The sequence below is a fragment of the Chaetodon auriga genome, chromosome 15 (assembly GCF_051107435.1).
Source record: "Chaetodon auriga isolate fChaAug3 chromosome 15, fChaAug3.hap1, whole genome shotgun sequence".
Lineage (NCBI taxonomy): Eukaryota > Metazoa > Chordata > Actinopteri > Chaetodontiformes > Chaetodontidae > Chaetodon > Chaetodon auriga.
The window spans coordinates 20597316-20625249 of NC_135088.1; the positions used below are offsets into that span (position 1 = coordinate 20597316).

At 40.8% G+C, this 27934-nt stretch overlaps 1 protein-coding gene across 2 annotated transcripts; it reads left to right on the plus strand.

Annotated features, from left to right (window-relative positions):
• The first annotated feature begins 2733 nt into the window (after positions 1-2733).
• Positions 2734-27236, plus strand: LOC143332373 (flotillin-2a). 2 transcript variants are annotated; one of them, XM_076749740.1, is made up of 11 exons: positions 2734-2942; positions 9917-9998; positions 14561-14651; positions 19234-19357; positions 19964-20082; positions 20220-20333; positions 20474-20593; positions 20680-20894; positions 21744-21927; positions 22248-22397; positions 23302-27236. In XM_076749740.1, exons 1-11 carry the CDS (start codon positions 2894-2896, stop codon positions 23350-23352), a joined length of 1299 nt encoding a protein of 432 aa, XP_076605855.1. In that variant the 5' UTR covers positions 2734-2893; the 3' UTR covers positions 23353-27236. The 2 variants fall into 2 exon arrangements, with proteins under 2 accessions (XP_076605855.1, XP_076605854.1); XM_076749739.1 differs by lacking the exon at positions 14561-14651 and adding an exon at positions 15151-15241.
• Positions 27237-27934: the final 698 nt, after the last annotated feature.

The window sequence follows — 27934 nt, forward strand, 5'->3', positions numbered from 1 at the left end:
CACACAATTTGCTCTGAGCGACACAAAACTGTAAGACAGACTTTGGGTATCATCTTGATCAACAAACCAAATTCCTATTGTGATAACCTTCATGATAAGCAGAGATATTGGAGTCATTCAAATATGTAACCTCAAAGAACCACAGCAAGCAAGACCATACCACAGCGCAGCTTTCTAAAGGGCTTTTATCAATCAGCCGTCTTTGTTTGCACTGTCTTTGCAATTAGGCCCGTGTCCCAGTTGGATATTTATGGATTTCCTTTATTGTAGGAAATATGGAAGATCAACATATTTATCACGCTGACATTTTCAAGAAAACACTTAAACTCTTTAGCTAATGGGGGGAATAAACATTAGCGGGTGAACGTCCTCAAAACAACAATCTCACAACATACAAAACACAACATGAGTTGCAAATTTTTGTTAGACCCATCTACTAAAAGCTAGTCAACTGATTGGGCATTAGACATTAGTTCCCCTGACAACAGTATCGATATACACAGCGCATAAACATTGAGGCTTGTGGGGTAAGATAGGCAGGCAAGAGTCACTTGATCACATGAAGGCAGCAGGACAGAAACCAATACGAAGCATCCCACAGGGAACTGGGTTGAAGAGGAAACACAGCTAACCAAGAAAAGAAAAGGCTGCAACCGAGGGATGCAGAGGTGGACGTCACGGGTGGACAAACATGCCTACAGTCAGTTAAGCTATGCAAAGCATGGAGGAGAGGAAGAGGATGAAAAGTTAAGTGGTGGGACTGTCGGATGAGGGAGACATCAGATGGGAGCCTGTAGTCCACTTCCTGTTGTGATGAGTGCATGACAAGCTCACATTCATTGTCAAACTGAGGAAACCACAAAAGTGCTGTCTGCAGCAGCAGTAGAGGTGAGCCGCAAGCTCTGAAAGAAAGAAAATCTAGTGTGGGACAAAACACTAAGATAAGAGATACAGATTGATGTTAGCACCTGTCCAATATGAAGAAAAGCAGAAAACTCACACAGATGAGATTCTATTACATGCCAGCCATTGTGACACTGGTGGTTTGTAGCTGTGGTCAACTTTCTGGACGGAGTGGACACATCAGACTACTGCTTGTCACCTGGGAGAGTGAATGACAGTCAGTTCACGCTTTGAGTAACTGTCATACTTTAATGCTAAACTCTGGTGCATGAGTAAACTTGCCTTTGAAGACAGGATGTTGACTTAAGAAGTTTGGATACCAGCCATGATTTACTTTTGTTGCCTTCTGAGCAGGTGTGCTTAATTTTCACAGGCTTGCTCTTGAGGACACTCACCCACACCCTTAATAGGGCCTTATGTTAGCCAGAAACTCCTGCCCTCATGAAAGATCAGAGCTCCAACAGCACACATCTGTGTACAGCTCTGTAAAGTGCAGCAAGATCTGGAGTTATTTCACCTCAGGAATGTGTTGCGAATGCAGCTCTAAGGTCCTGTGACAACCTTGCTAGAGGCTGCAGTGTGGGATATTCACATGCTGGTTGGAGAGGACCACTGTGGAGTTGTGGTCCAGGGATAGTCCCAGTCAGTTCCTGCCCTGGAGCATGTTTTGTCCTTTTGTATTGCAGCAGCAGCACTCAGACATCCATCTGTAAGCCATATGGAAAACATGACATTATCACAAGGACACAGATATGGAGTGAATAAAAAAAACAATACGTGGCAACAAAGAATGAACTCAATGAAGCTTAAAGAACTGGAAAATAGGATATCATGGCATGGTAATGATTGGTGTTCACATCAGTGACATATTGAATTATGAAACATTTGAGGGAGCATTAAATGATAGTGGGAAAAGATATTTGCCACTTTAACAGCAGCCATAAATAAGCAGCCATCAATCGTAATCTGACTGATCAAAATCAGTCCAGTACTTTGACTCTGCTGAGGTCTAGAGGTTATCTGCTGGTTCTCCACGCATACAGAGGCAACTGCTTAAGTGCAATTGGTGGCACTATCTCAGGTTTTCCCTGGAAAGTATCATACAGGTCTTATATTGTGATTACAAGCGTTGATGAAGGGTCATCATACCTTTCCTGCATTACTGTAACCCACCAAATCTTACTTTGGTAATGAAGGTCAGAGATTGTGGTTGTGTAGATACACTACAGTGAACGCATCAGGAGAAAATCAGGACAAACTGCTTTGAATATCTGTGCTTTTGCCCAAAGCACTCGACCTGCTTGTTGTCATGGAGAATTAAAATGGGAAAACGGATGACAGTTTCATATTTCAAAACACAATATGAGATTTATCGCACAATTTTACAGTATAACACATTCTCCGCCTGAATTCGGCGTGTCCTTGCAACAACTAACACATGTCATATATTAAAACTGTAGCGATCAAAACAATCTGTGACCATGCTCATGATAACAAAGGACATAAATGGCAGGTGGACAGGTCGCTAAACACAAGGCAGAGTAACCATAAACACACATCTCTCTGCGGAAAATTACAGTGATTCTTGTTTAGGTTAGTTGCGTGAGAGGAAATTTAAACAACCACGCCCATTCAACGATTAGGGTACGGTATCCCTCTCCTGCGGGGGAGGGGCACAATGGATGGGAGGGGTATCTGGTCAGCTTAGTCAAGCGACAGCAAAAGGACAGAGGGACGGCAATGGAACTTTAAAAATAAAATCAAAACCATTGCTTGAGAGCTTCCTCTTCGATATTACCTTTATTCTGAAACTCGTCAGCGGAAGTCTTCAGTCTTGTAACGCGCGATTTGATGCAACGGTTCCTCGAGTCTCCAGTTAAAATAAATCATCGATAATCGAGAGTTGGTGGGAGAAAAAAACGTATTTATAGGTCAAATTACTTTTGTATGCGTCGAGTACGTTTGGATACACGTTTTTTTCGTCGGTAAAATGGGAAACTGCCACACCGTTGGACCCAACGAGGCCCTTGTGGTTTCAGGTAACGTTAACGCTCTTCAGACGATGAGTCTTAGCTCCCTGAGCCCCTTTCTGGCTCGCCAGGCTCGAAGATAGAGACGAACCTGGAAAAGAATTAAAAACGGTCTCCTAACCGTTCTTTGAAGAGGTCGTCATATCAGTATCAAACTGTGACAGAAGCTAGCATTAACGTTTAACAGTCAACAAACCGCCTAACCATTTGATGTACATCGAGAGAAAAAGAGGGCAAATATCCCTGTTGTTTTCGTGTCCGTAGCGTCATATGTAACGTTAGCTGTTCACATCATTTACAAACATCAGGCCCATAATGGCTTCAAATGGCTACCAGAGCCGAGCCTTAATAACATCGTATTGTGCCAATGTTAAGTGGTTCTTCTCAGAAATATTTCAGTAACGTTCTCATAATAAATCCACCTGCTTTCTGTGTTTAATGTTCGATTAGAATATATTTAGCCATTGCTGTAATGCGTGGTTTAATGTTCTTTCTCCATTTTCGTCAGTAGGCATTTGATTGGTTTTGGTTCCGCATCTTTTCTTATTTTGGGCATTTGATAGTGAGAATGAAGCAGCCATGAGAGGACGAACTATAGGAACCGAGATTTCAGGATATGGTGGCTCTGCTGCAGGAGGAATACACCTACATTAATTAAATTACAGGGGCGGAGCAGCCTCCGCCTCAGTCTCCGCAAGAAGCCAATTCAAAATGAATGCCATGCATGTCTACATTTTCATCACATCATATATACATTATATATATAAATAATTTTGAGTTCAAAATGTCCATTGTAGCACCCCGCCCTTCATCCCAAGACGCTATATTCACCCGCATTCAGCATACCATAGTATTAATCAGTGACGCTTTTCACAAAAGCAGCTAGTAGCTACAGCTAAAGTAAGCTTCAGCAAAGTGTGTAGCTAGCAGCAGTTAGCGGTCACTCTGGTGATGTGCTGCCCCCTATTTGTGTAGTGCCGTGTTTCCCAACCTTTTTGAGCCACGGCACATGTTTTACATTAGAAAAATCACAAGGCACACCACCAAACCAAAATGTCACAAAAAGTCTATTTATTGAACTATAATGAAAGTCTAGTCTCAGTTTACTTACTCAGTGTGAAACCTGGGCCTGTTTAGTTGAAGGCAAAGCTGATATTCTTACAGGAATTGATGAAAGACACACGGGAAGATTTCACCTGATTGGTGCTCTAAGCCTTAGAGCACCAATCAGCTGAAATTGGATAATCTTCAGTGGCACACCTGATGATTTCTCATGGCACGGCACAGTGGTTGGGAAACACTGGTTTAGTGCCACCTTCGACAGGCAGCCATATCTTTCACATTGTACCTGTAATTACCTTTTTTCATGTCGACAAGATGAAGATTAAAGGTGGGGGATTTTTCCCGTACCCAGTTAAAGTTAGCAAGAACACAGCTTTCACGCTACTAAAAGAAATAAACAAAAAAATGTCCTCACTCACAAATCCTCCTATGGAAAATGTCAGTATGCTATGTTGTTTGCTATATAGCTAAATACTGTCAGCTACCAATTACTTGCGTGGAGTTATGTTGGCCATCTGGCTTGTATTTATGATGATTGAGGTAGATAGTTAGCACATCAAGCATAAATATATACATTAGAGACCGTGTTCAGGCTTGTGAGATGCTGCTGTCATCTTGCAGTGGGGTTCTGACCAGTTCCATTAGTAGTGCTGTTTGTACTGCTGACAAGTTTTTATTTTACTGTTATAAACATAATGAATTTGATATATCACAATAGGTTACCATTACCCCTGATTTCCACAAGGACATAACTTCCGCATTCCGTCCACAACGTATATGTCGGGGCTGATCGCTGCTATTCTTGTCAATGAGTGCAATTCCACTGTGCGCGTTGTGTCTTCATTTCAGCAGCGTCCCAGAAGCATATCTACGCTCTGCTTCGCGGAGAATACGCGCCAAGTCTATTTTGGACAGATGACATGTCCATTTTCACACAGCAGATTAAGCCAGATAGGAAGTCAGACACAGGAACAATGTAGAGAATCCAGTAAATTTTCAAAACAAAATACCCCGCGCAGACCCCCAGTTATACGTCAACAATAGGTTGTGTGCAGACACGTGACGTTAAATTCAGACGGAGGGCAGGAAGTGAAAACAGCAATGGACGAGCTGGAGCAAAGTTCTTACTGTGCTAGTTTTAATGAAATTACAAGAGAAAGGTGTAAACAGAAAATCCAATCATATGTTAGATGTGACCCTTACATGATGATGAGGAGCAATTTAACTGAAGTGAAAGATTTGCCTGCTATTGAGGCAGTAGATCTAACCAACGATAACTGTTGTTTTGTCTTTGCCAGGGTGCGTAGCTTTTGTTTTCCTGTGGGTTAACCGAGCAGCAAATGTTCAGCGCCATAATGCTGAATGTTGGCGTTTACATTGCGATTGTTTGCTCTGTTACCCACTCGCAAAGGTCAACTGTAATGCCACTGAAGACGTGGATCGTCATTAAACAAGACAGGGTACATTATTTACATTCAGCTGTCTTATGTGAAACTGTTAATGCTGATTTTACAAGTGTTTGTCGTGTTGCTTGTATCTATTACTTTAAATCTGTCACCATAGATTTAAAACAATAGCTAATATGACATCATTATCTGACCCGCTCCTCCCAACTGCAGACAGTTAACAAGCCATTTTTTCCCACTTTTTCTGTCATTTTCTTCAATTTTTCACCATTATGAACAACAGCTTTTGGTACTGGATAAACTGTACTGGATATTGATCTGAGCAGCCTTAAAAGGCGCAAAACATCGACATTTTGATTTTGCAGAAAATCACTTCTGGACCTCCATCTGCAGTTCGTGCCACAACAAAATAGTGACAAAATAGTCATATGTAAACGTCCTCTTAAAACTGTTAAAAACAAAACTTTTTAACTACAAAGCCTACTTGCTCATGCTTGAAGCACAAATATCAACAATTTAATCTGCAATTAAACACACAACACATGAACGGAGAACTCATTCTCTGAAGTACTCTTCACACAGATTTTAATTTTGTTTTATCAGTGACTATCTCTGGAAAAGTGCAGGATGTGGTGGTTGGAGTCATGGTTCCGTAAAAGTGTGGGTGTCATAACAGATGCTGATAAACTCCTCAGCTGATCTCACATGACCCCTAAGACTTTCTTACTCTCAAGGGTCCCTATATAAAAACCAGAGGCCAGGGCCCTCTTTTGTGTCAAAGTTTGATCCCGAAGACTGGCATTGGATTTTCTTTTGTTCAGAATTCTCTGAGCTCAGAGTCCAATCTCTGATCACAATATCAATTCTGTACATTGTGTCATTTCTATGTTGTCAAGTAACAGTACGATCCAAATTTGGGAATGGTTTGCGTAAAAAGGTTTCCACTACTCTTCTGTAACTGGTTAGGGCAGTTTTCCTGTGTAATCCACTTGTGATGAACAAAAAAGAGAAACAGCCAAGGGGTTTTCCTTTGTGTACAAACTTGAACATTTGAGTGTGTCAGTTACCACATAGTAGAAGGATGACTGAGAGCAGAGTTGAGTGGGCGTGAGCTGCACATCCTGATTCTGAAACAGAGTAATTTCACAAATGTGAAAAGAATGTACTGCCTTTGAGTGCTAAAACCCAGTTTCCATTTTTGGCCTAATGTGAAAAGCAAAAGAAGAAATAGCGCCACCCTATCTGCATGTTGTGAGCTTGCCTTACTTGTTATGAACAAAACCTTGCATCGAGAAAACTAAAGGTGATGACAGGATATTTTTAACTTTGAGCCTTCATTTTACCTTGTAAATTCTCATTCATTCACACAGAGCCCTTCCCCCCACTGAAGTGAATGCAGTCAGGAATCTCAGTTATGCCTGTGGTAAACTGCAACTACTGAGGTGGTGTGTGTAATGCCCAGCATGTCTGAAGTCCTCAACCTGTTAATGCTTTAGCTGGCAATGGTGTTTGGCAGGAGTCAGGTGGATTTTAATAGTAAAAGTCTGTCCTGCTCACATTTCTTCATTAAAACAGTGTCTAATGTTACTAAATCCTTCTAAACTTGTTTTTTAGTTTTATATTGAATTGCTTGAGGCACAGCCGAGGGAAATGTGGCAACATAAAGAGTCACATGACAGCTCATTGTTCTTTCCTCGGTCTACACATTGTAATGCCACTGTTTCCTGTAGGAAATTGTTGAATCACACTGGGAAAGTGCATTATTTTTGTAATGTGAGGAATGGGAAGCTGTCACTGTGTCAGAGAGTGAGATTTCTCCTTTCGAGTGGAAATTTCACATAATGTCCCTAAAAGCAACAGCCCTGTTGACAAAAATGTTAAAAAAAAACATTAGCAGTGTGTCCGGAGATGAGGGTCAGTATGTCCTGCTATAACTTTTGGTTGTCAATAAACATAGCCCAGCTCCTCCCCCCTCCTGTCTGTCTGTTAACATGTGACAGCTGGGAATGTCACACTTAACACTTGAGATTAAACTATCAGACTGACGCCAGTGAGTGGAAATAATATTTGCTGCCTAACCTAACTTACATCTTATCTAGAAAGATCTCACTTTCACTTAAACTGTTGTTACAAACATTTCAACACTGTCATGTTTAGAGGGAAGTCAGATGTTTCTGTTGTGTTCTGCATGTTGTTGCATGATAATAACATGATAATTAGAAAATGTGTGTTGTTGACTGTGTGTGTTATCTACGAAAATTAGAGCAGGTCAATAAGAATTAAACATTTTTATCGAGAACACTCAGCTGTTAAACATCTTGTTGGCTTGATTTGGTGTTTTTTGGGGAAAAAAACGTCACGCTGTTGTGACGGCGTGGGGAGGGAGGAGTGCCCTTAAAGCATAGTTGAAGTGAATGCTCTTAGTGTGCCAGTCGTCAGTGGAGCAAACACTGTTAGTGCAGTGTTTTGAAGATGTATTGGTGCATGTTGTGGTTTGCTGAACAGCACATGATCATCTCCCCTATGAAACCACTTGCAGAGCATGAGAAGTGGGTCACTGTTTGATCTGGCCTCCATCTTTCTCGTCTCTATCTCAACCAAATCTGCTTAACCTGACGTGCCAGATGGTTTGTTTCACAGAACCATCTGGGAAATCATCCATGGAAACTGTTGGGAAAAGAGCTGACAAAAAATGCTTGGTAGACTACTGGATGAGCCATCTGTCTATCACCTTCTATCACGGCCTAAAGTCAACCAGTCAGCTTAATGAACCATATGACTTAGTAGGAGAGCAAAACTCTTACTGAAGCTAGATGGGAGAAGAGCGAAAGCATCTTTCCCATTGTGAAAAATCTTCAGTTCCCTCCTTGCTCCTCATAGATGTTAGCGCAGCATTCATGCTAAGCTCTTTAGTAGACACCATTTAAACAAAAAGTCCCCCGGTGGACACACCTAAACCACATCCACCTGTAGCTACCAGCAATTGCTCATAGGATGCTGATTGGTCCGCAGCAGCTGTCACATGGACACTGGTACATAACTTGACACCTGGCAAGTTGGATTCCCATGTTACATGATCTTGTTATCATGTGACCTCGCTGCTATAGTTACATATAGGACTGTGTATTGTATCTACTATAAATGTATTCCCTCTAGACGTGTCAAAATTAGCCAAAAATTGGTTAGTGATTGGGGCAGTATTAGAAGCTGTTAGCTTATGATATTGAACATGCAGTTACTTTTAACAAGTTATGGATATATCATTGATATGTTATCACCTTTTAATTTAATATGGGGAATTCAGAACTTAGAAAACAGTGTGTTTATACAGTAGTTTTCAAGGGGGAAAAAAAGTTGATTCTCTCAAGTATTGAGGGTTTTTTTTTTGTGTGTGTGTGTGTGTGTGTGTGTGTGTGTGTGTGTGTTTAGTTCATTAGTTTGAGCTAATACATGATGGAATTTCCATCAATGGAAATTAGCAACCACACTAATATTAGCTTAACAAACGACTTCACATGCTTGACATAAAATGACATGTGCTCAGACTTGCGTGCATACATTTCCTAAGCTATGTGGAAACAAATAGTTGCTGACCTAGCTTCATCAGTCTGCCACTCTGCAGTTTAAACACTGCACACTGACCAGCTACAGCAACCTCAAAGGGTCAAAAATGAAACTAAAAGTTGATGGGTTTGGAAAAATATCCACCACTAAATGAGCACTTTTTATTTCACGTTTGATGTATTACTCTCTTCAGGCACTAACTTAGTGAGCAGGAACAGCTAAATGTAGCACTTTTGTAGCACTTTCAAATGCAGTAAGTGTGTTGTTTTTGCAAATATGACTCAGGTTTTACAGTCTATAATGGTTTCCCATGATCTTGCTTTCTATAAAAACAAACAAAAAAAATCACAATAAATTGTAGCATTGAATTGATAGATAAGCATGTTGTCCCAACCCTAAATATTAGCATTCAGTTTGAGTTGCCACCTTGCAAAGTCCAGTATTCACTCTGTTTTTGGTTACTGCCAACTCTTGAGGGAAATATCTGGCTTCACTATATTTAGCCGCTAGTCTCTAACTGTGTGTCTGTTGTTTGGTGCTGAGCAGGTAGTGTACAGTGGGAATTAGACCTGTTTTTCTCGTAGTGGCTGCGTTCTGCAGCTGAAAACACTGGTATGAAAGCTGTGAGAGTGAACCAAAACAGTAAAGTTGCAGCTGGACAGCTGAACAACATGTTGAAACTCACCATAAACAGATTCAACTGCTAGTTTTATTCACCCTCAATGATGCATTTCACATTATCATTTGATACGTTGTTTTGTAAAATATTGGTTATAGCTGCTTTAAATGTCTTAACAATCCAAATGAAATTTTCCCTGTAATTGGCTATTCTGTTGCATTTGTGTTGGTCACTTACATATTTTTTTCTGACTGAACATTAACTGATGCTTACTACGTTTTTTGTCTGTGTTGATAATAACCATGTGACTTTCATCTGTGTTGTTCCAAAAGGTGGTTGCTGTGGCTCAGATCAGAAGACATATGTTGTGGGAGGCTGGGCTTGGGCCTGGTGGCTCATCTCTGACATCCAGAGGTAAGATCTGTCTGCTCTGGCTCCCGACCAAAGAAAATGCTTAAGTATCCTTCATAGCCATTCAGTCCTTGGTGGCACAGTGCTCATGAACTCACACAAGAAGTTTTAAAGAAGAGGGTATCTGCAGGTCTGGACAAAAAAACAGAAAAGATCAAGATATTAGAGGTCTTATTCTGTATGCATCTTAAGCACAATATAAACTTCACAGGCTCCTCTGCATAATATGTAAAAGAAACTGGACTTTCGACATAATACGTATTAAGACTCCCTTCCCTTCGCAGTGTTTTGTTTTTTTTTTTTTTACAGCCTGTGATATACATCAGGGCTGTTAAAGAATATTCTGAATTTGAATACGTAATGGAATTGTAAAACAACAAAAAACACTCAGCTGTGAAAATTGATACTCGATTGTGGGAAGAACAAAACAGCTGTAACAGCTGCTCTCACATGAGATATTTGAATGGTTCAAGCCTATGTGCTTTGGCCAATTTTGATAGCCCTTACATACATAGAGCTAATTCCTCTGTGCCATAGAGCTCCATTGTTGTCCAAAAACTATTAAAAACATGTTCTTACACACTGATGAACGTGGCCACTGTAGTTTATTTTGAGTCAATCACATGTACAGTACATTGTCCTGATGCTATAAATATTCTCCAGGACACCAAATATATACTAATCAATAGATGAAAATAGTTCCAAACAAATGCTTCATGTAGTAATTGTCATGGGATGTGTTTACAGTAAGATAAATGAAGAATAATGCCAAAATTATACTTCATATACTATGAATAACAACTTTTTTTTTTCACTTTGAAAATAGTGGAATTTTTTATCAACAATGTTGAAATTTTGAAGTTTGCCTTGTGAAACTGCAGATACCCTGAAAAATATATTTTCCTTTAAGAAGAAAACATTTTTCTTTCCTACCCTTATACATTTCAGTTAAGAATAAACAAACAAACACAGCATTAATGTTCAACTGAGGCAAAAGACATCAATCGTAAAAAACGAATGTTTACCAAATGTGTAAACACAGCGGATCATCACCACTGTCAGCTGCTTTTAAATGTGGCTCCAACCAACCAGCTTCTGAGAAAACGCTGGAAAGATAAACAGATGGTTCATAATGGAAGGACAGGGAATGTTACAAAAATAATATTTACAAAATGATACAAAAATTAACTGTTAGCCTTGTAGTGTGTTGAGGTCTTACTCTGAACCACTGACACTGAAGCAGAAAAAGAAACTAAAAATGATTTACATGTGTTTTTATTTGATAATAAACAAACAACTGTAATTTGGATTCTGTTTCTCTGCCAGAGCTTAAAACCACAAAACAAAATCCTTAGTCTGATCTTAATCAAGTCTAGTCCTAGTCAAGAGGTGAAAACCTGCAGCTGAAACGCCGACTCTCAAAGGCAGACTTGCTTAAAGCTGTGTACTCTGCCCTGGGTTTAAAGTCACCAAGTTAATGTCAATGAAGCAGCTTTTGTTTGCAGTGAAATTGTTTACTGAGTCTGGGCTGTAATGTGGCCAGTTTTCTGCAAGACTTTTTCATGTTTGAGTGATCACAAATTTATTTGTATTTTCATTGAAATGCCTGGATAGCAAGAGATGTTTGGTTCAAAACATCTCTGACAACTCCCACTCCAAAAAGTTGAAATGCTGTGTCAAACCTAAATATAAACAGAATGCAATGTTTTGCAAATCCTTTTCAACCCATATTCAGTTTAATACAGTACAGACAAGACAAGATGTTTAATGGTCAAACTGAATTGATTTTTGTAAATATACAGTTACTCTGAATTACGTGCCAACAACACATTTCAAATAAGTTGGCACAGGGGCAACAAAAGACTGGGGCAGTTGTGGAATGTGCAAAAAACACTTTTTTGGAACATTTCACCAGTAAACCGGTTAATTAGTAACATGTGTCAAGTGTAATGATTGGGTATGAAAGGGGATTCCTCAAATGTCTCGAGTCTCGAGCAAGGATGAGGTGAGGTTGTAAGAAGCTGCATGGGCAAATTTAGGGATTTCACCATCTATGGTCCATAACATCATCAAAAGATTCAGACAATCTGGAGAAATCTCTGCACGTACGGGGCAAGGCCAAAAAACCAAGGTTATGGACTTATCAGCCATCATTCAAAACAAGCTCACCTCTTCCTTGCTTCCCTCACAGATTGCTTGGTCTGGTGAGACACTCACTCGTGCTAATTGGAGAACCAGAGCTATATTGATAACCTTTAGTTCTCTTTCATAGCATTCACTTTTTGTCTCTCTGGGAGATTAATATATAGGGGGGCTCGTTCGCTCCTGACATCGGGGTCACTGGTGCCACCCCATCAGAGCTGGTGTAATGTTATTTGAGCAGGAGGTGTTCCCATATTGAGACACAAAACGAACTGAAAGAGAACCAGCATTGATTGTTACCTTCAATCCGTCAGGCAACACTGCATTAAAAACTGTCATGACTGTATAGAGGATATAACTACGTGGGCTTGGGAACACTTTGTACACTATTGCCGTTTACAGTTTATTGCTGCATCTACAAATGCAAAGTGAAAAGCATATACAGTATCAACAACATCCAGAAATACCTCAGACTTCACTGGGCCTAAACTCATCATAGATAGACTGACACAAAGAGGAAAAGTCTGCTGTGGTCTCTGACGAGTCCACATTTCAAATTGGTTTTGGAAATCATGGTCGTCATGTCCTCTGCCCTAAAGAGGAAATGGACCATCTATTGTTACCAGCGCAAATTTCAAAAGCCAGCATCTATGATTGTATGGAGTGTGTTAGTGCCCATGGCATGTGTACCAGCTGTCATCCAGATGACATCTTTTTCAGGGACGTCCCTGCTTATTTCAACAAGACAAGCCAAGCCACATTCTGCATGAGTTGCAGCAGCCTGCCTTCAGAGTAAAAGAGGGTGGGTACTAGACTGGCCTGCCTGTAGTTCAGACCTCTCTCTCATTGAAAATGTGTGGCACATTATGAAGTGCAAAATACTGTAACAGAGACCTACACTGTTGAGCAACTGAAGTTGTATTTCAAGCAAGAATGGTAAAGAAGACTGTCAAAACTTCAACAGTTACTGAATTATTGAATCCTCTTCCCAAATGCTTACTGATTGTTTTTAAAAGAAAAGCTAATGTAACAAAGTGGTAAACATGACCCCGTCCCAGCTGTTTTGGAAGATGAGGCAGACATCAATTCAGAATGAGTGATATATTTACAAAAAAGTAAAGGTAATTAGTTTCAACATTAATGATCTTGTCTATGTACTGTATTCAATTTAAAGTATGTCAACAAGGAATTGCAAATCGTTTCATTCTGTTTCTTTTAATGTTTTACACAGTGCCCCACCTTATTTGGAATCAGGGTTGTACAAAACTATTTCAAAGTTAGCACACAACAATCCTATGAACATGAACAAGCTTGTGATGATAATGCTTGTCTCCAGTGCTCCTGGTTTTACTTGATGTGTCATTTGGTGTTTGCCTGCCTCTTGTTTTCTACTTTGCTAACCTGCTTTGCATTGTCTGGTGTCGATCTTATCCTGTCTCAGCCACGGTGTGTCTCCTTCAGGTTACCCATTTTCCATTAAGTGCCGCTCTTTGTCTTTAGTTGCTAGGAAACTTAATGGTAGAGCTTGATAATAAAATAAGGTTGATGCATCCCTGGATTTATAAATCCCCATTTAGAGACAGGCTGTCCCACGACTCCTCTCTTCCGCATTTTGGTCATGTGCAGTTTGGTCAACATTTCAGACGCTTTCTTGGATAATAAAAACAGGAATGACGATCTCTGAAGAGTAGCAACCACTTCAGCTAAAAGCCCTGTGCATATGAGCCAGTAGCTTGACAGCATTAGAAAAAACAAAGGGAGGCAGTGTGGCTTCCCGCTCATGCAGTAATCATGTTAATGTCCAGGCCTGTGACTCATTGATCTAATCCTTCTGGAAAGAGTGGGAGGTGGAGCTGTTAACCAGAAAGTCTTCTCATCCAAGGGTTGCTGCAATCAGCGTCCCGTTTCTTTGCCTCAGACAGCAATGAATCCTAGTCAGTGTTTATTGTAACAGAACAGCTCTGGCTGTTTTTATCAGCTCTGAAACTTAATCTTGCATAAACACTCCATCCAACTAGTACTGGAGTGGAGTACAGATATTGTTTGTAGAGGACATTCCTTTGTAATCTCTAATCAAATGTAATCTTGGAGAAGTGCTGGGATCAAGAATCCTCTCAACACTGACTTGGGTTTTTATTGACGAAGCTTGCTCTTTGTTCCAGTTTACTCAATCATGCATTAACAGGCAGAGACACGACAAGCTGTGTGGTAGCTGTGACAATTCTGCTTTTCTAAGTTTTGTCATATCAGACATGAAAACAGCCTGTGGGGCTAAAACCAGCAAAACAGGAGGTCAAGGTTGTGTCTCTTACCCCCTTCCTCTTCCCTCTTCCTCTTGACCTTGGTTACTGACATTCCTAACAGCTGTTGTCCAACTTACTGTTTTGCCTCTGCTATTCCCGGCTGCCTGTCTGCCTGCGTAGAATGTCACTGGAGGTTATGACCATCCTCTGTCGCTGTGAGAATATCGAAACTTCGGAGGGTGTTCCCCTGGATGTGACAGGGGTGGCTCAGGTAATACATTTCAAAAGCCCAAAAGAAAAAAGCAGGGGCTGGTGCTCGAGACCAAAGGAAGACCCAGGAAAGCGGTTCAACTAACAAGCTAACCTCTATGTGTATTTGTTTTTCTCATCTTCATGGCTTGATTTCTTTTGGCAGTGGAAGGGAGACAATCAGCTGTCTCTAACTTGCTGAACTCTGAGTCACCTTTGGCAACGGGGTCAATAAATGAAGGCTATAGAAATGGCTAAATAGATGATTTGAAGAACCCAATGCAATATAAAAATTGAGTTATTTGAATAACACTGTAGGCAAATTCAGGCAAAACCCTAAATCGTACAGGGTTTGTGCTCTGGGTAGCATCTCATTTTGCTCCGTTGTTCGTGATCTGGAGTCCTTGGGTGAATGGTTTCACTTTGTCCTGTTTCTTTCCTTGTGTTCTGGCCCTTCCCTTCATTTGCTTTCCCTCCGAACATGTCAATTTTTATTTTATATTTTTCCACATTCTTCACAGGATAACGCTTGAGATTATGACCCTGCAGCCCAAGTGTGAGGATGTAGAGACAGCGGAGGGTGTAGCTATTACTGTCACTGGGGTGGCTCAGGTAAATCACCACACTTTTCTGGGAATGCCAGTTCAGACTCCACTCCCCCTCCCCACCCCACTCCTTTTCTCTGGCATCACCCCATAATCACAGCAGAGGTGGTATTTCATACAGAGGGCTCAAGTAAAGATGCACACCTGTATTTGTGATTAAGACGCTAAGATAGACATACATACAGATGTTGGGTCAAATTATTGTCTGCATGATTTTCCCTCATATCTGGGCAGAATACACCTAGTTAAACTCATGTGACCCAGCCTGGAATCAGACTGAGAGTAACACTGTGTCAAAAAGGCAGCCTCATTATTCATTTCAACGACACCACAGAATTGGCACAATTCAGCTAGAGATCTGTGTCTGACAAGCCGTCAGACTCGACTTCCTGGTTTGTATTTCATCGTCTCACTGGTACCCGTAGCAGTGTAGGCCCTTGCGCCTTGTTGACACAGTGTTATTTTCCGTCTGAACTCGATTGTAGTGTATCAAGAGAAGGGGTCTGTGTAGAGCCTGATGTGTTTTTTAGTGTCAATCTCAGTGTTTTCTGTTTTCTTTTATTGTGTTTGCTGTTTGGTTATTTGATCCTGTTCAGTGACAAAATGAACGTTTTTTTTCTTTAGGTTGCCAACTCTGAGATGTTAAGAGAAAATCCACCTTAAAATAGAATTCACTGTATATTTACTCTACACTCAAACTGTGGATACACAATAGAAGTTAAAAGCATAAAGACATGCACTAAATATATAATAATGATATTCCTTGTTTTTATAGCTTCTCTTTGTCTATATCACAATTCTTAAACCATATAAAACCAAAGATAACAGGAGCATATCATGTCAAGAAAATATAGAAAAAATGTTAAAAAAAAAAAACTATTTCAAACATTCAGACGGTCAATAAGTCCTTGGTATAAAGCAAAAAACTGACAGCTAGTCAGTTAAGTGCAGCGAGGATTGTAGTAATATGATCTTCTCTCACAAGCTGCAGTCAGTTTATATTTCTCCTCAGAACCGAACAAGGCATGGAGGAGACAGAAGAATGTACGAGCAAAGACTGAATGGAAAATAGACCAGGGTTTGCTCGCCTTCAGCAGGATTCATATTTCTGCAGCTAAGCTTGGGCTGGCTGTGTTTGCTCCTCTAAGTTTCTAATGCTGGTGGGGACTGTTTTAGGAAACAATAGCATTACACAAGTTGAGGAAGGGCTCAGTAGTGTGCTGTTTTACAGTTTAAAGTAAAGCTGTCTCCACTGCTGAGCATCTGCTTTCTGTAATTGTCACTCTCCTATCACAGTGAATGAAACAAGGTAAACACCTCCTCCTCATCCAACTGTGAGACCAGGCAAATATTTCCACCACCGCCACTCTCTATAACAACGTGAATGACAGAAAGTGAACATAATACTGTGTGGAATATGATTGAGGCATAATACAGCCTGATCATGTGCAATACATCTATTTAGTGTTGCAGTGGTTCTGTCAATGCCAAAAGTTGTGAGTATCTGAGGTGGGACTGTTGTTAACCCCTTGCATCAACGAAAGGTCCCGTTTAAGTGTCTTTGAGCAGCAAACTGAATCCCAACCTCTTGGTAGCTGCCTTTGACCCCGACTGAGACTGAGTCCAGTGAAAAGTGAAGTATTTTTTATGGTGGAATTTGTCTTTAAGAACTTGTATTATAGCACTATTATCTGTGGTTCCATGTGAATGACAGTCTGCTCTTATTCATTTTCCCGTTTTTTTGTCCGCATGCCACTGTGTCTTTTTGTAGTTCTGTATTTTAGCCACAGTCATGCCAGTGTTCCTCTTCTCTGTGTTTTCCTACATGCATGCTGACAATGAGCCCACTGTTTGGAGCTGAACAGCCCCTCACTCTCACAGTTCACTTCACAGAGGAGCTCATCATGCCACTGTTTGATTGGTCCAACCTAAGCCAAAGCCATTGTGGAGCATGTGTCTCATGGCAACAGGAGTTGTGTGTCCTTAAATAAAAGAGACGTATGTTTAGGCTGAGGGGGAGGCAGCCTGCAATTAAAAAAAGGAAACCAGCGCAGAATGTTAATCTAGGATGCTTTAACTTCAGTCTACCAGTTGGATATAAACCACACTCCCATTTCAATCACATTCGGCCACGTGACTTTAAATGGAGTATTTTTGTCTACTTTGACAGCCTCCTGGCCAGTTGGCAGTCCACATCAACTGTAGGACCTGACAAATCTATCAGCTTTTTTTTTTTTTTTTTTTTTTTTTTTTAAATGCCTTCAGGGACAGCGTATGTTGTCCTTGAGCAACAACATGACTTGAGGAATTTATTAGGAAAGGATTGGGCCCCATTCTTTTCAGATCACTTCTTTAAGTTCCTGTTTGTTGAAGGAGCTGTGGGTTTGGAGGAGGTGGGAGGAAGGGTGGTGTCACGGATGGCATGGGGGGTTGGGGTAGGAGGTCAGGAGTTAAGAGCAAGAGATTACTATTGCAACCAAGTCTTTATTCCAGTCTCGGCCGCGGCACGGCTCCCCCTGCTGTCTGTTTGAGCTGGCCTGTGTGTTTGTGTGGCTGGCTTGCAGCCTTTTCTGTTTTCAGACATGTGTTTCCTCGGAATGAAGTCCATCTTCCCTGACTTTGTGTTGCCCTCATTCCTCTTATGAGTGCATGTTGCAAAACAAAACCATGTGCAGACCTCTCGCCTAAGGACCCAGCTCACTCTGTCTTTTTTCACAGCTCCAGTGGAGTACAACATCACCCAAAACCTCCTGTCGTACACCTTTTTTTTTATTTCCTGATTGTATAAGTGACCTCTTTTACTGTCCGTGACTGCCCTTGCTTTGATCTTGTAAACTTCAGGTCATTGTCATTGTTTTCCTTTTATTACATTTTATTGTACATGAACTCGCTCAGTGTTGAATTATTCTGGTCATTGTTTTGACCAAGTAACAGGAACAAACAGTAGAATGCTTAATTGTGATTGGCTTTGCAAATGAATCCAGCTAAAATGTTGAGAATTTCTTTAATGTAATCATCACTTGGAAGTAGAACTTAATTAACAGGGTGTTAAAGTAGCATTTTGATGACAAGTGCATGTTTTGCTTGCCATCACTTGCTGAAAATCAATGAGTTTGAGGTCAAATTTCTGCCTGCATCCTCTGATGTTGATCACAGATGTAAAGCATCTAGTTGTTGATAGTGGCCATGGTTTGACATGAAGGTGCAGCTGTCGGCACTGCTATAGTTTATTTGAAATAAAAATGCATAGCTAATATAGTATGTTAAAAACATCAAAAAATGAAGCAATGAAATATAATTTTGCACTTTGCAATTTCACGTTTGGATTTTGAGAGACTTAAACTTTACAGAAACTTGAACATAAACTAATTAATAATCAATAAATTGATTATTAATTATCTGGCCATATAAATAGAATTTGTTGCATGTCAGTTTTGGCCAATATTTTCTAAAACTGTGTTTAATCAGTCAAGGTGGCTGTATACAAGATTACATTTATGGTGATCAGGCCTGAGTTTATGCACCTGCTGTGCTGCCCCAGGCTGTTGATTTAGAGTGTGTTTACAGTCCTCTTTTGCTGTATACATACAAATGGTAGCCATTCACCACAGTACAAGGTGTTTTTGCCAAATCAGTAGCAACGTTGCATGAACCATAATTTGATGCATTTCAGAACAATCCAGCCTTTATGCATCCACGTCACTAATGCGTTGCAGACTTAGTAAGATTTTTCTTTCCTTCCATTTGTTGAGTTCTCATTTCTAAATGTTGTCATTTCTTTGTTATTTTCAGCTGTTCTGTACATTACTAAAATTGTCAAAGTCAAAGGAATGATGTGTGGTAACTGATCAGATAGAAAATTATTGTTGAATGATACCACAAAGCCTAGTATCTGTCATGTCTTCCTGTGTGCCACACCCATGTGTGCCTGTATTTGTATTTGTGCCTGTGTTTGTGGATGTGTGCTCAGCTGACGATCTTTGTCCACGTTGGCACCAGGTGAAGGTGATGACAGAAAATGAACTGCTGGGTTATGCCTGTGAGCAGTTCCTGGGGAAGTCAGTCGTTGAGATCAAAAGTGTCATCCTGCAGACCCTCGAGGGTCACCTGCGTGCCATCCTTGGTGGGTAGTCTCAAAACTGTCCTGTCATTGCTTGAGTTCTTGTTTTATTTAGCTTTTTTCCCCAACAGTCTATGTAGTTTTTACATATTTGCTTATATTTTAAGAAAGTCATGCCAAAACATCTAGCAAGATAAGCCACCAGTGAATTATAGGATGAACATTTTTCTCATAACACACGGTTGAATTCAACACAGCAGATATCAGCATGCACAGTAATCATAATCTGGTTCACTCACCTGGCAAGCAAGAACAAGGAAAGGTCAGTTTGATCAAAGTGAGCATGTAGAGGCAGAATGAGGGAAGACGTGCATTACATTGAAAGAAATGGCTGGTGCTGCATTTAACTTCCTCTTCATCAGAGGAGCTGGTGAAAATGTGTAAAACAGTGTAAAAACATGCATTGTCATTTGAATTGAATCCTTACTACGTCATCAGTTGATGATAGAGGGTAACAGTGAGGATGTATATACTCACTCATAATTTGTCCATTGTTCTCTTTCTTGGCATATTGCCTGTCTTTGTCAGTGTGCTCAATTGCACTTAAAAATGAGTGTGGTAGCAACCATTTGAATGCAAAGGAACTAACCACAGTTTCCATCCTTTCAGGCACCCTGACCGTTGAGCAGATTTACCAGGACAGAGATAAATTTGCCACTCTGGTGCGAGAGGTGGCCGCACCTGATGTCGGCCGCATGGGCATCGAGATCCTCAGCTTCACCATCAAGGTTTGAACCGTGGATACATCAGGCTCACCTCATTCTGCATTTATCTTTTCAACACGTGTTCCCTGTTTTTAATTTGAATTTGGATTTTTTGAGAGCTTATCGTAGTGTACCCTCATATTTACTTTTCCTCCTGACAGGATGTGTATGATAAAGTGGAGTACCTGAGCTCACTGGGGAAAACTCAGACAGCTGCAGTACAGAGGGATGCAGACATTGGAGTGGCAGAGGCTGAGAGAGACGCTGGCATCAGGGTAAGAGGGGCCTTTAGAAGAAATTAAAACCGCAAAGAAGAAAACATCCATTCCCTGCTAATAGCTATCACATTAGGAAACCGTCAATCTGCTCATAATCCATCTCCCTGTCCTTGTCTTTTGCACACTGTTCTTTACAGGAAGCTGAGTGTAAGAAAGAAATGATGGACGTTAAGTTCTTAGCTGACACAAAAATGGCGGACTCCAAACGAGAGCTGGAAATGCAGAAAGCAGCCTTTAATCAGGAAGTGAACACAAAGGTATTGGCTCGTATAGCTTAGATTGTATGTATGGACAGCAATCAAACATGAGACTTAAGTGTGAATAAAACCTTCGGCTTCTCTAGAAAGCAGAGGCTCAGCTGGCCTATGAGCTGCAGGCGGCCAAAGAGCAGCAGAAGATCCGTCTGGAGGAGATCGAAATCGAGGTGGTCCAGAGGAAGAAGCAGATCACCATTGAGGAGAAGGAGATCGAACGCACTGACAAGGAGCTCATCGCCACTGTGAAGAGACCTGCCGAGGCTGAAGCCTACAAGATGCAGCAGCTGGCTGAGGGACAGAAGTGAGTGGGTCCACACAGATCACCCTTCAGTTCACAGAGCATCATCATTCGAGTCTGAAAGCTGCAATACTTACCAACCATGAGGAAGCTTTTCATTTGTTTCCAAATGCTTTAACATTTTTCATGATTCAAGTGTCACCGTCCTTATTTGAAGTTGTCGAAATTTATTTAACCACGCTTCCCGAAAAAACAGAGACTATGCAGTAGAAACCAATACCAGATAAAATGTTACATCCCTGAAGCCATAATTCAAGGTGTTTACTCATCTTGAGACTGTTCAGCTGGAATGACACAGCATCATGCAAAATGAGTCCCATAGAATTACAGCATCTTCAAAGTGGCAGCCAGTTTATCACTTATCATTACCCTCACTCACCCTGAAAACCACGAAAATCTGTTTAAACCTGCTCCATTCAGGAGGGAAAGCAGAAACAAATGGAGAAAAAACAGTTTCTCGTCCTTTGTTTTTGGGAAAACATGCCTTTATAGACACAGTGCTTAAACCAAGTCCCAGCAGCAGCATAAATGCATGATTCAGACGTGCTCCCTGCGTTCATCAACAAGTCTTTCTAATGCTAGACAACCGCTACATTTTTGAAATTATGTTTTCTAATGCTGTCAAAGTTCACATCAGCAGTAAATCTGGGCTAAACTATATTTTCCCAGTACAGTTGGTTGCATTCATATAAAATATTCAGAATTCACAATTACATATATGGACATGGGATTATTTTCATGGTCAAATAATTGATATTAGACCGATGAAGTTGCACATTTCACACAAGGCACACATGACTGACTGCGAATGAAAGTAAAGTCCTTGTGCTGTTTCTCTAACCCTAACCCCAGGACAAAGAAGGTGCTGACGGCACAGGCGGAGGCCGAGAAGATCCGATTTATCGGTGAGGCGGAGGCCGGCTCCATTGAAGCGGTGGGAAAGGCAGAGGCTGAAAAGATGAGGCTGAAAGCTGAAGCCTACCAGCAGTACGGCGACGCTGCCAAGACGGCTCTGGTCCTGGAGGCTCTGCCCAAGGTCTGTAGTACATTTACACACCACTGGTTTGAAAAGAAATCACAGAAATTTAGGGAGTTTGGAATTATTGTCGGGACCATGAAGCATTAGCATGCACACTGGTCAGAGCTATCTCTCAGACACAGATGGCTTTGGTACCAATATTTCTGTTACATATTCAGAAGGAGAACAAAGGCACTCAACCCCCAAGAAGAATTCTTTTTCTCAGAGGAAACAATGAGTGACAGTATATTTCTGCCGTTTCCTGTACATCCTCAGATGTATGGACGGCATGAGGCGTGTTTTGTCACTGAAATGACATACTCACTGTGTTTTATCAGATTGCCGGCAAGGTGGCTGCACCCCTGTCCAGGACCAGTGAGATTGTCATCCTGAGTGGAGAAGGAAGCCGCGTCACTGGAGAGGTGAACCGTCTATTAGCTGAGCTCCCGGTGTCCGTCAACGCCCTCACTGGAGTGGATCTGACGAAGGTGAGAGTGACCCTTGTGAATCTTGTGAATTGTGAATCTTTAATCTTATTCTTACGTTATCTTCAGGGCCTGCTTTATGATTGCTGGAAAATTTGAGTGTTTGAACTTCTTGCACCAAAGATAGAATACAAAGCTGCCTCACAGGACTGTTGTTGATCCATGTATTTGCTAAAAAAAAATCAATTTTCAGTAGAATATAATGTTACAAAAGCTGACCTGAGGGCAGTTCATGGAGCACAAACACCCACCAACGCTCCACAGTTCTCCATGTTGCCAAGCTGCAGCCTCCATGCTGTTAGTTTATCGTTCATGTCTTCAGGGACTTTCTAGCAAAATAGCAGCAGAATGCAGTGCAGTTTGGGAGCAGCCTTAGAGGCCACATGGAGAGTTTTACCACCCGCAGATGAACAAAGTATAATAGCTGTTATTGTGTGAATAGGCAGCTGTTTGCTAACACAGCCACCATAACAACTTTAGGAGGTGATAAAACGTCAGTGCTTTATCTTCAGCCTCTTCAGCTGCTTTCAAGTGGCTAAAAATCGAATAAACGCAACTTAGAGAGTAAGCAGGACCAATGCACTGTAGTTCTGGTCTTTATGGATTTCTTCAAATGTCATCAGATCTAGATGAGCTTCAGGTTCTTTTGTTGTTTGAATGCACTGCACAACTGCAACTGAATTTAGTCACCACACACACATTCTGACTAATTCTGAAACATGTTTCGAGCAAACGTCACAACTCAAAATAAAAGGCCATAAGTGGATTCAGGTGACCATCAGGTGGCGCTGAAGTGGAATCTGTCCTTATCTAACATATAGCTGTAGTTTGTCGACGTGTGTGAGCTTGGCCCTAAAGTGTATTACTCGTTAAAACCAGCTAATCCTTCTGTCCTCTGATCCCACAGATGCCTCTGCTCCAGAAGATGATCAGCCCACAGTGCCAAACAACCATGTGATGAATCAGGCCACAGACTCGTTACTCTCAATCCTTCGACATATATCTGCCTCAAGCATGACAGTAGTTTTTTCAGCCTCTAACCCCTTATGCAACTGCCTTTGACCAGAAACACTTGACACCAACCAAGAGGTTTTTTATATTTTTTAAGAGGTTTTTAATTTTCTAAAGGAAAAAAAGCTGGGGCCGTACTTCTAAAGGACCAGACTGTATGTATCTTCTGTTGTTTTTAGTTTTTGTTTTAGACACTGCACTAATTATCCAGGATTATATGCTGCAATCCTGCTCAGTCCTTCAAGTCATCAAAAGCAGAGTTTGTTTCTTTGTTTTTTTTGTTTTTTTTTTTGTTTTTTGGAGAGAGACAAAAGTCAGAGTTGGCCCACTTTGAATGTGGTTATTATAGATGGAAAACACCACAGTCCTCAGTAGTAGGTACTGAAAGTCTCAAGTATGAAATGTGGATATTGTTTTCTTCTCCAGAGAGTTTTAGGCTTCTGCTTGAAGGCAACACTTCCCTGACAGGTGTTCTGACTTTTTTTTCACCTTGGGAGCAGAGTGTCCCAGCTCCTTCCTCTTAATCAAACAGCCATTAGTCTAATACTCAGAGCCCGGCTAGTGAGTTAGTGAGTGCAGTGGGCAGCTTTTATTCCCTCTTTGCTTTTAAGACTCAATTTTATTTAGATTAGTTCAACTTGGGTTACCAAATCGCTGTTACAATTCAGGCTCACCAAATCTTCACCCACTGTGAGTTGAACATTTACAATACATTACAATATCAGTGATATTTCAGTCACTTGTATGATAATTCTTACCTCGCGGTATGTTGTCATGTTGCCTGTCTTCTCAGTTCTGATGTGCAGTGACTGTTCACCACTCAAGTGCCCAAACCTTAGGACCGTGGTTTGGCTTCAGTACGATTTCTGTCCGAGTATATCACTGTGTTATAGATGGATGATGTTTAGATATTGTTCCCTGTTCTCATACCATCTGCTTATACTAACAACAGAGTTTACTCCTCACTTTTGTCACGTGTTTGGACACATAGACAGATATAAATGCGAAGCAAACACGTAACACAAAGCCATACTTAGAAAAGATTAGTCTTAAAGGGATAGTTTTTTTTTATTTGAAGTTGGATTGTATGAGGTACTTACGTGCAGTCAGTGTATTACCTGCAGCAGACAGCAGTCGGCACGCCCTCAGTTTTCAAGCAGCAGGAAGACTGGCGTAGGAAGCTATGCAGAGCACTGCTGTGGACGGGGTCAGCAGCAAAATGTGTTTTAGCTACTGAAAAAAACAGCCCAGCTAAGAAAATCAATATTAGTTTAAGCGTATGCTTTGTTTCAAATAGCTTCACTGCTTTAGCTTGCTGTCAGACAGCCCTTTCTGCCGGGGAGCTCAAGTCTGTAATATTGCTCTCTCCAAAGGTACCAGACTCCTCTGACAAAAACAGTAATTTTACCTCAGAGAACACGAGAGTTGCTGGTCTGCCGCTGCCTCCATAGTTAGTTTGTGTTATGTGTGACTTAGGTGGATCTGAACTAACCCTTTAAAACACAGAGGTGACACATTAACACAAACAAACTAACTAACAGGCGCTAGACCAACAACTCCCGTGTTCTGTGACAGAAAATTAGTTTTTGTCAAAGGAGTCTGGTTTGGACTGGGGCTGTCTGATGTCAAGGTAAAGCAGTGAAAATATTCGAACTGTAGCACACTGTAGGTAATACGCTGCCTGTTGCTAAGTATCTCATACAACCCCATCTCACATAATCTGTACTACCCCTTTAAATGATACGCTGGCCACCTGCCAGGCTTAGTGAACATTTCTTACTCATGTTGCACATGGTAGACGTTCAGGGTTGAGCTTTAATTCGTTTTGTTGCTTCTCTTTCTCTTTCCTTGAGATGAATTGTTAGTCCTTCTCAGATGTAATGACGTGTTTCTCAGATGTTGTTTCAGATGTTCACTTTTGCAGACTCTGTACATATTTTCTAACCCCACGCCTCGCCGGGTTGAAAGTTGCCACTGTGTTGCATATCTGACCACACCCAATAGGGGATGACAAAGCAGGAATTGAATGTTACATTCAGTCGGTCCGTGACTCATGAAGTTGGGTGATAAGCATGTGATGAGGTCGTAAACACCCCGTGTGGTGTTTGTGCTCAGTTGGTCTTCAGTTAGGTAAACGTCAAAGTCGAACAGTTGGACTAGTTTTAATTTTCCCTGCTGCAACATGTCTAATGATCAGCTCAATCTAATTTCTACATGTAGTCTGTTGAAAGCCTGATGATGGCAACGTCCAAAGCAATGGTTTAATGTTAAATCAACACTTGCGAGGTGGCGACACAGTGTGCAACAAGTTGGATGTTTGAGTAATCTAGATGGCAGGGTCTTATCAGGAATTCAACCCGTTCTGAGTATTCTTTAAACTAAATGAACTTTCTGTTGCTGCCTGTTAAGACAACGAAGTTCAAACTTCACGTTCTCGTACTGACCTCTGATCTGTTTTGCCACATTAGCCAGGCTGCGTACTGTGCACACAGTCAGGTTCGGCCACCCTTCTTTAAACCCCATTGTGAATGATAATTAACCACTTTTCAGAATCTGTGACCTTAAATGTTTTGTTTTATTCTGCCGCACCATTTTCTTAATTGTCTGTGAATAAACATGAGGCCTGGTCTGAGCAAATTTCATGTTATTTTTACTTTTGACACGAATGTTACAGTTCCCTCCAACTTTTACTGCAACTATTTCCTCTTCAGTAAATGTTGTTGAAAACACTGCCTGGCTTGGTGCAAATACATTAATATTATTAACCTGTCGATATGTCATATTCTTTATCACAGCGTGAAAAGGCCAGTATTTTTAACAAGTATCAGTGAGCAGTCAGTCAAACCTGATCAGACGCACACTGTCACACTTTTATACACCTGACAGAAATGCTGGACCACTCCTCAGCAGTCGTTAGGCTAGAGAAACAATGGCTGGTCTGGAAACACAAAACTAACCCACCCAATTTAGTTTCTGAGTACATTTAAAGTGAGAAATGGAACACTTTGACAGGAACGTCTCATTACGTTCTTCACATATCTGACCCAGACTGGTGAACCTGTGAGTGCTTGTTTCCAGACTCTGCAGGTAAAAGTATCTAAATCGAAATGTCAAAGTGGTCCTGTTAGGAAGGAAAGCAGCTTTTGTTTTTGTACACAGTGCCTTTGTCAAACAATGAAGCGGTCATTCGTACTTTCATGCGCAGTTTGTTGACTGTAGTAATCATACATTGGGAAGTAGTGATGGGATAGTATATCATGAATCTAGACAAAGATTGACTTGTAGAATATGTGTCCGTATATAGTGTTCAGCTGTAAGTTTCCTCTTTCTACTTTTTCTTTTTTATGTACTTTCTAACATTCTGCACTGCAAATGTACAAGGGAACACAGATATATGTAGATATATTTAGATGATCAATATAAATGTAACATTTTAAAGCTTTTCCTTTGGAATCTGGACCTCTTAAAGAATCGTCATTCGTTATTTGGCCATTATATTGTGTGCCAAAAACTCCACTTTCTTGATTTGCATCGACTAATCAAAATAGAGGCAACTTTCTGATACTCTAAGTGGCATTTTAGAGGAGAATGTGACTGAAGACCAAACTCTATAGACCTACGCCTTAACTCTCATCTTCATCTGAACTGTGTCCATCTGTTGTCTATCATGGAAATAATCTATAATCACTATAGAAATTATATTGTGGATTTATCTTGTGGCTTCTCATGTAACACTGGCCTTTGGGAAACTGATCCAGCATGGCATTTTAAGCATGTGTTCATGTTATTCTGTGTTGTGTGCCACCCTATAATAAATGTAATACCACTTCCTTTTGGCCTCGCTGTGTGTCTGTTACTGAATGTTTAAGTGGGAAGGCTTGTTTTGACGTCTCTCACACATCGCTTGAACAGATTTCATCGCCTGCACATGAGCAGAGAAATCACATCATGTTCATTCAAACTTCGTGTGAAGGCAGAGATGAGAAGCTTTGGGTCAGCAGGAGCAGATGTGTCTTCTGGACACCAAAGCGACACCTTCACAAAGTTTGTTTTGTCCAACCAACAAATAGTTGGTCCATCCAAATCGAAACAGTTGGCAATTAATCAGCTGACTGGTCAATTAATCAACTAATCACCCCAGCTGTACTATCATTTTATAAGCTCTTGTATGTTTGTTGCTAACTTGTCCAGTGTCGTATTCCTGCTGTCAGATAGTCTGCTTTGCATGGCTTAGGCAATACTAGTAAATACAGACTTATTTACTAGTATTTAATTAACAGTGTGATATTCAGGATTTTAAAATAGTGCTGCAGGGCTGCACTACTTTACTAACTTAGAAATTTCTATTAGCATTTCAAAGAGAGTTGGGATGCTGTGTAAAATATAAATAAAACAGAATGTGATCATTTGCTAATCCTTTTTGACGTACACTCAACTGCAAAAACGCACACAAACAATATATTTAATGTTTGACCCCATCAGCTTCATTGATTTTTGTAAATATCTTCTTATTCTGAATTTGATGCAGC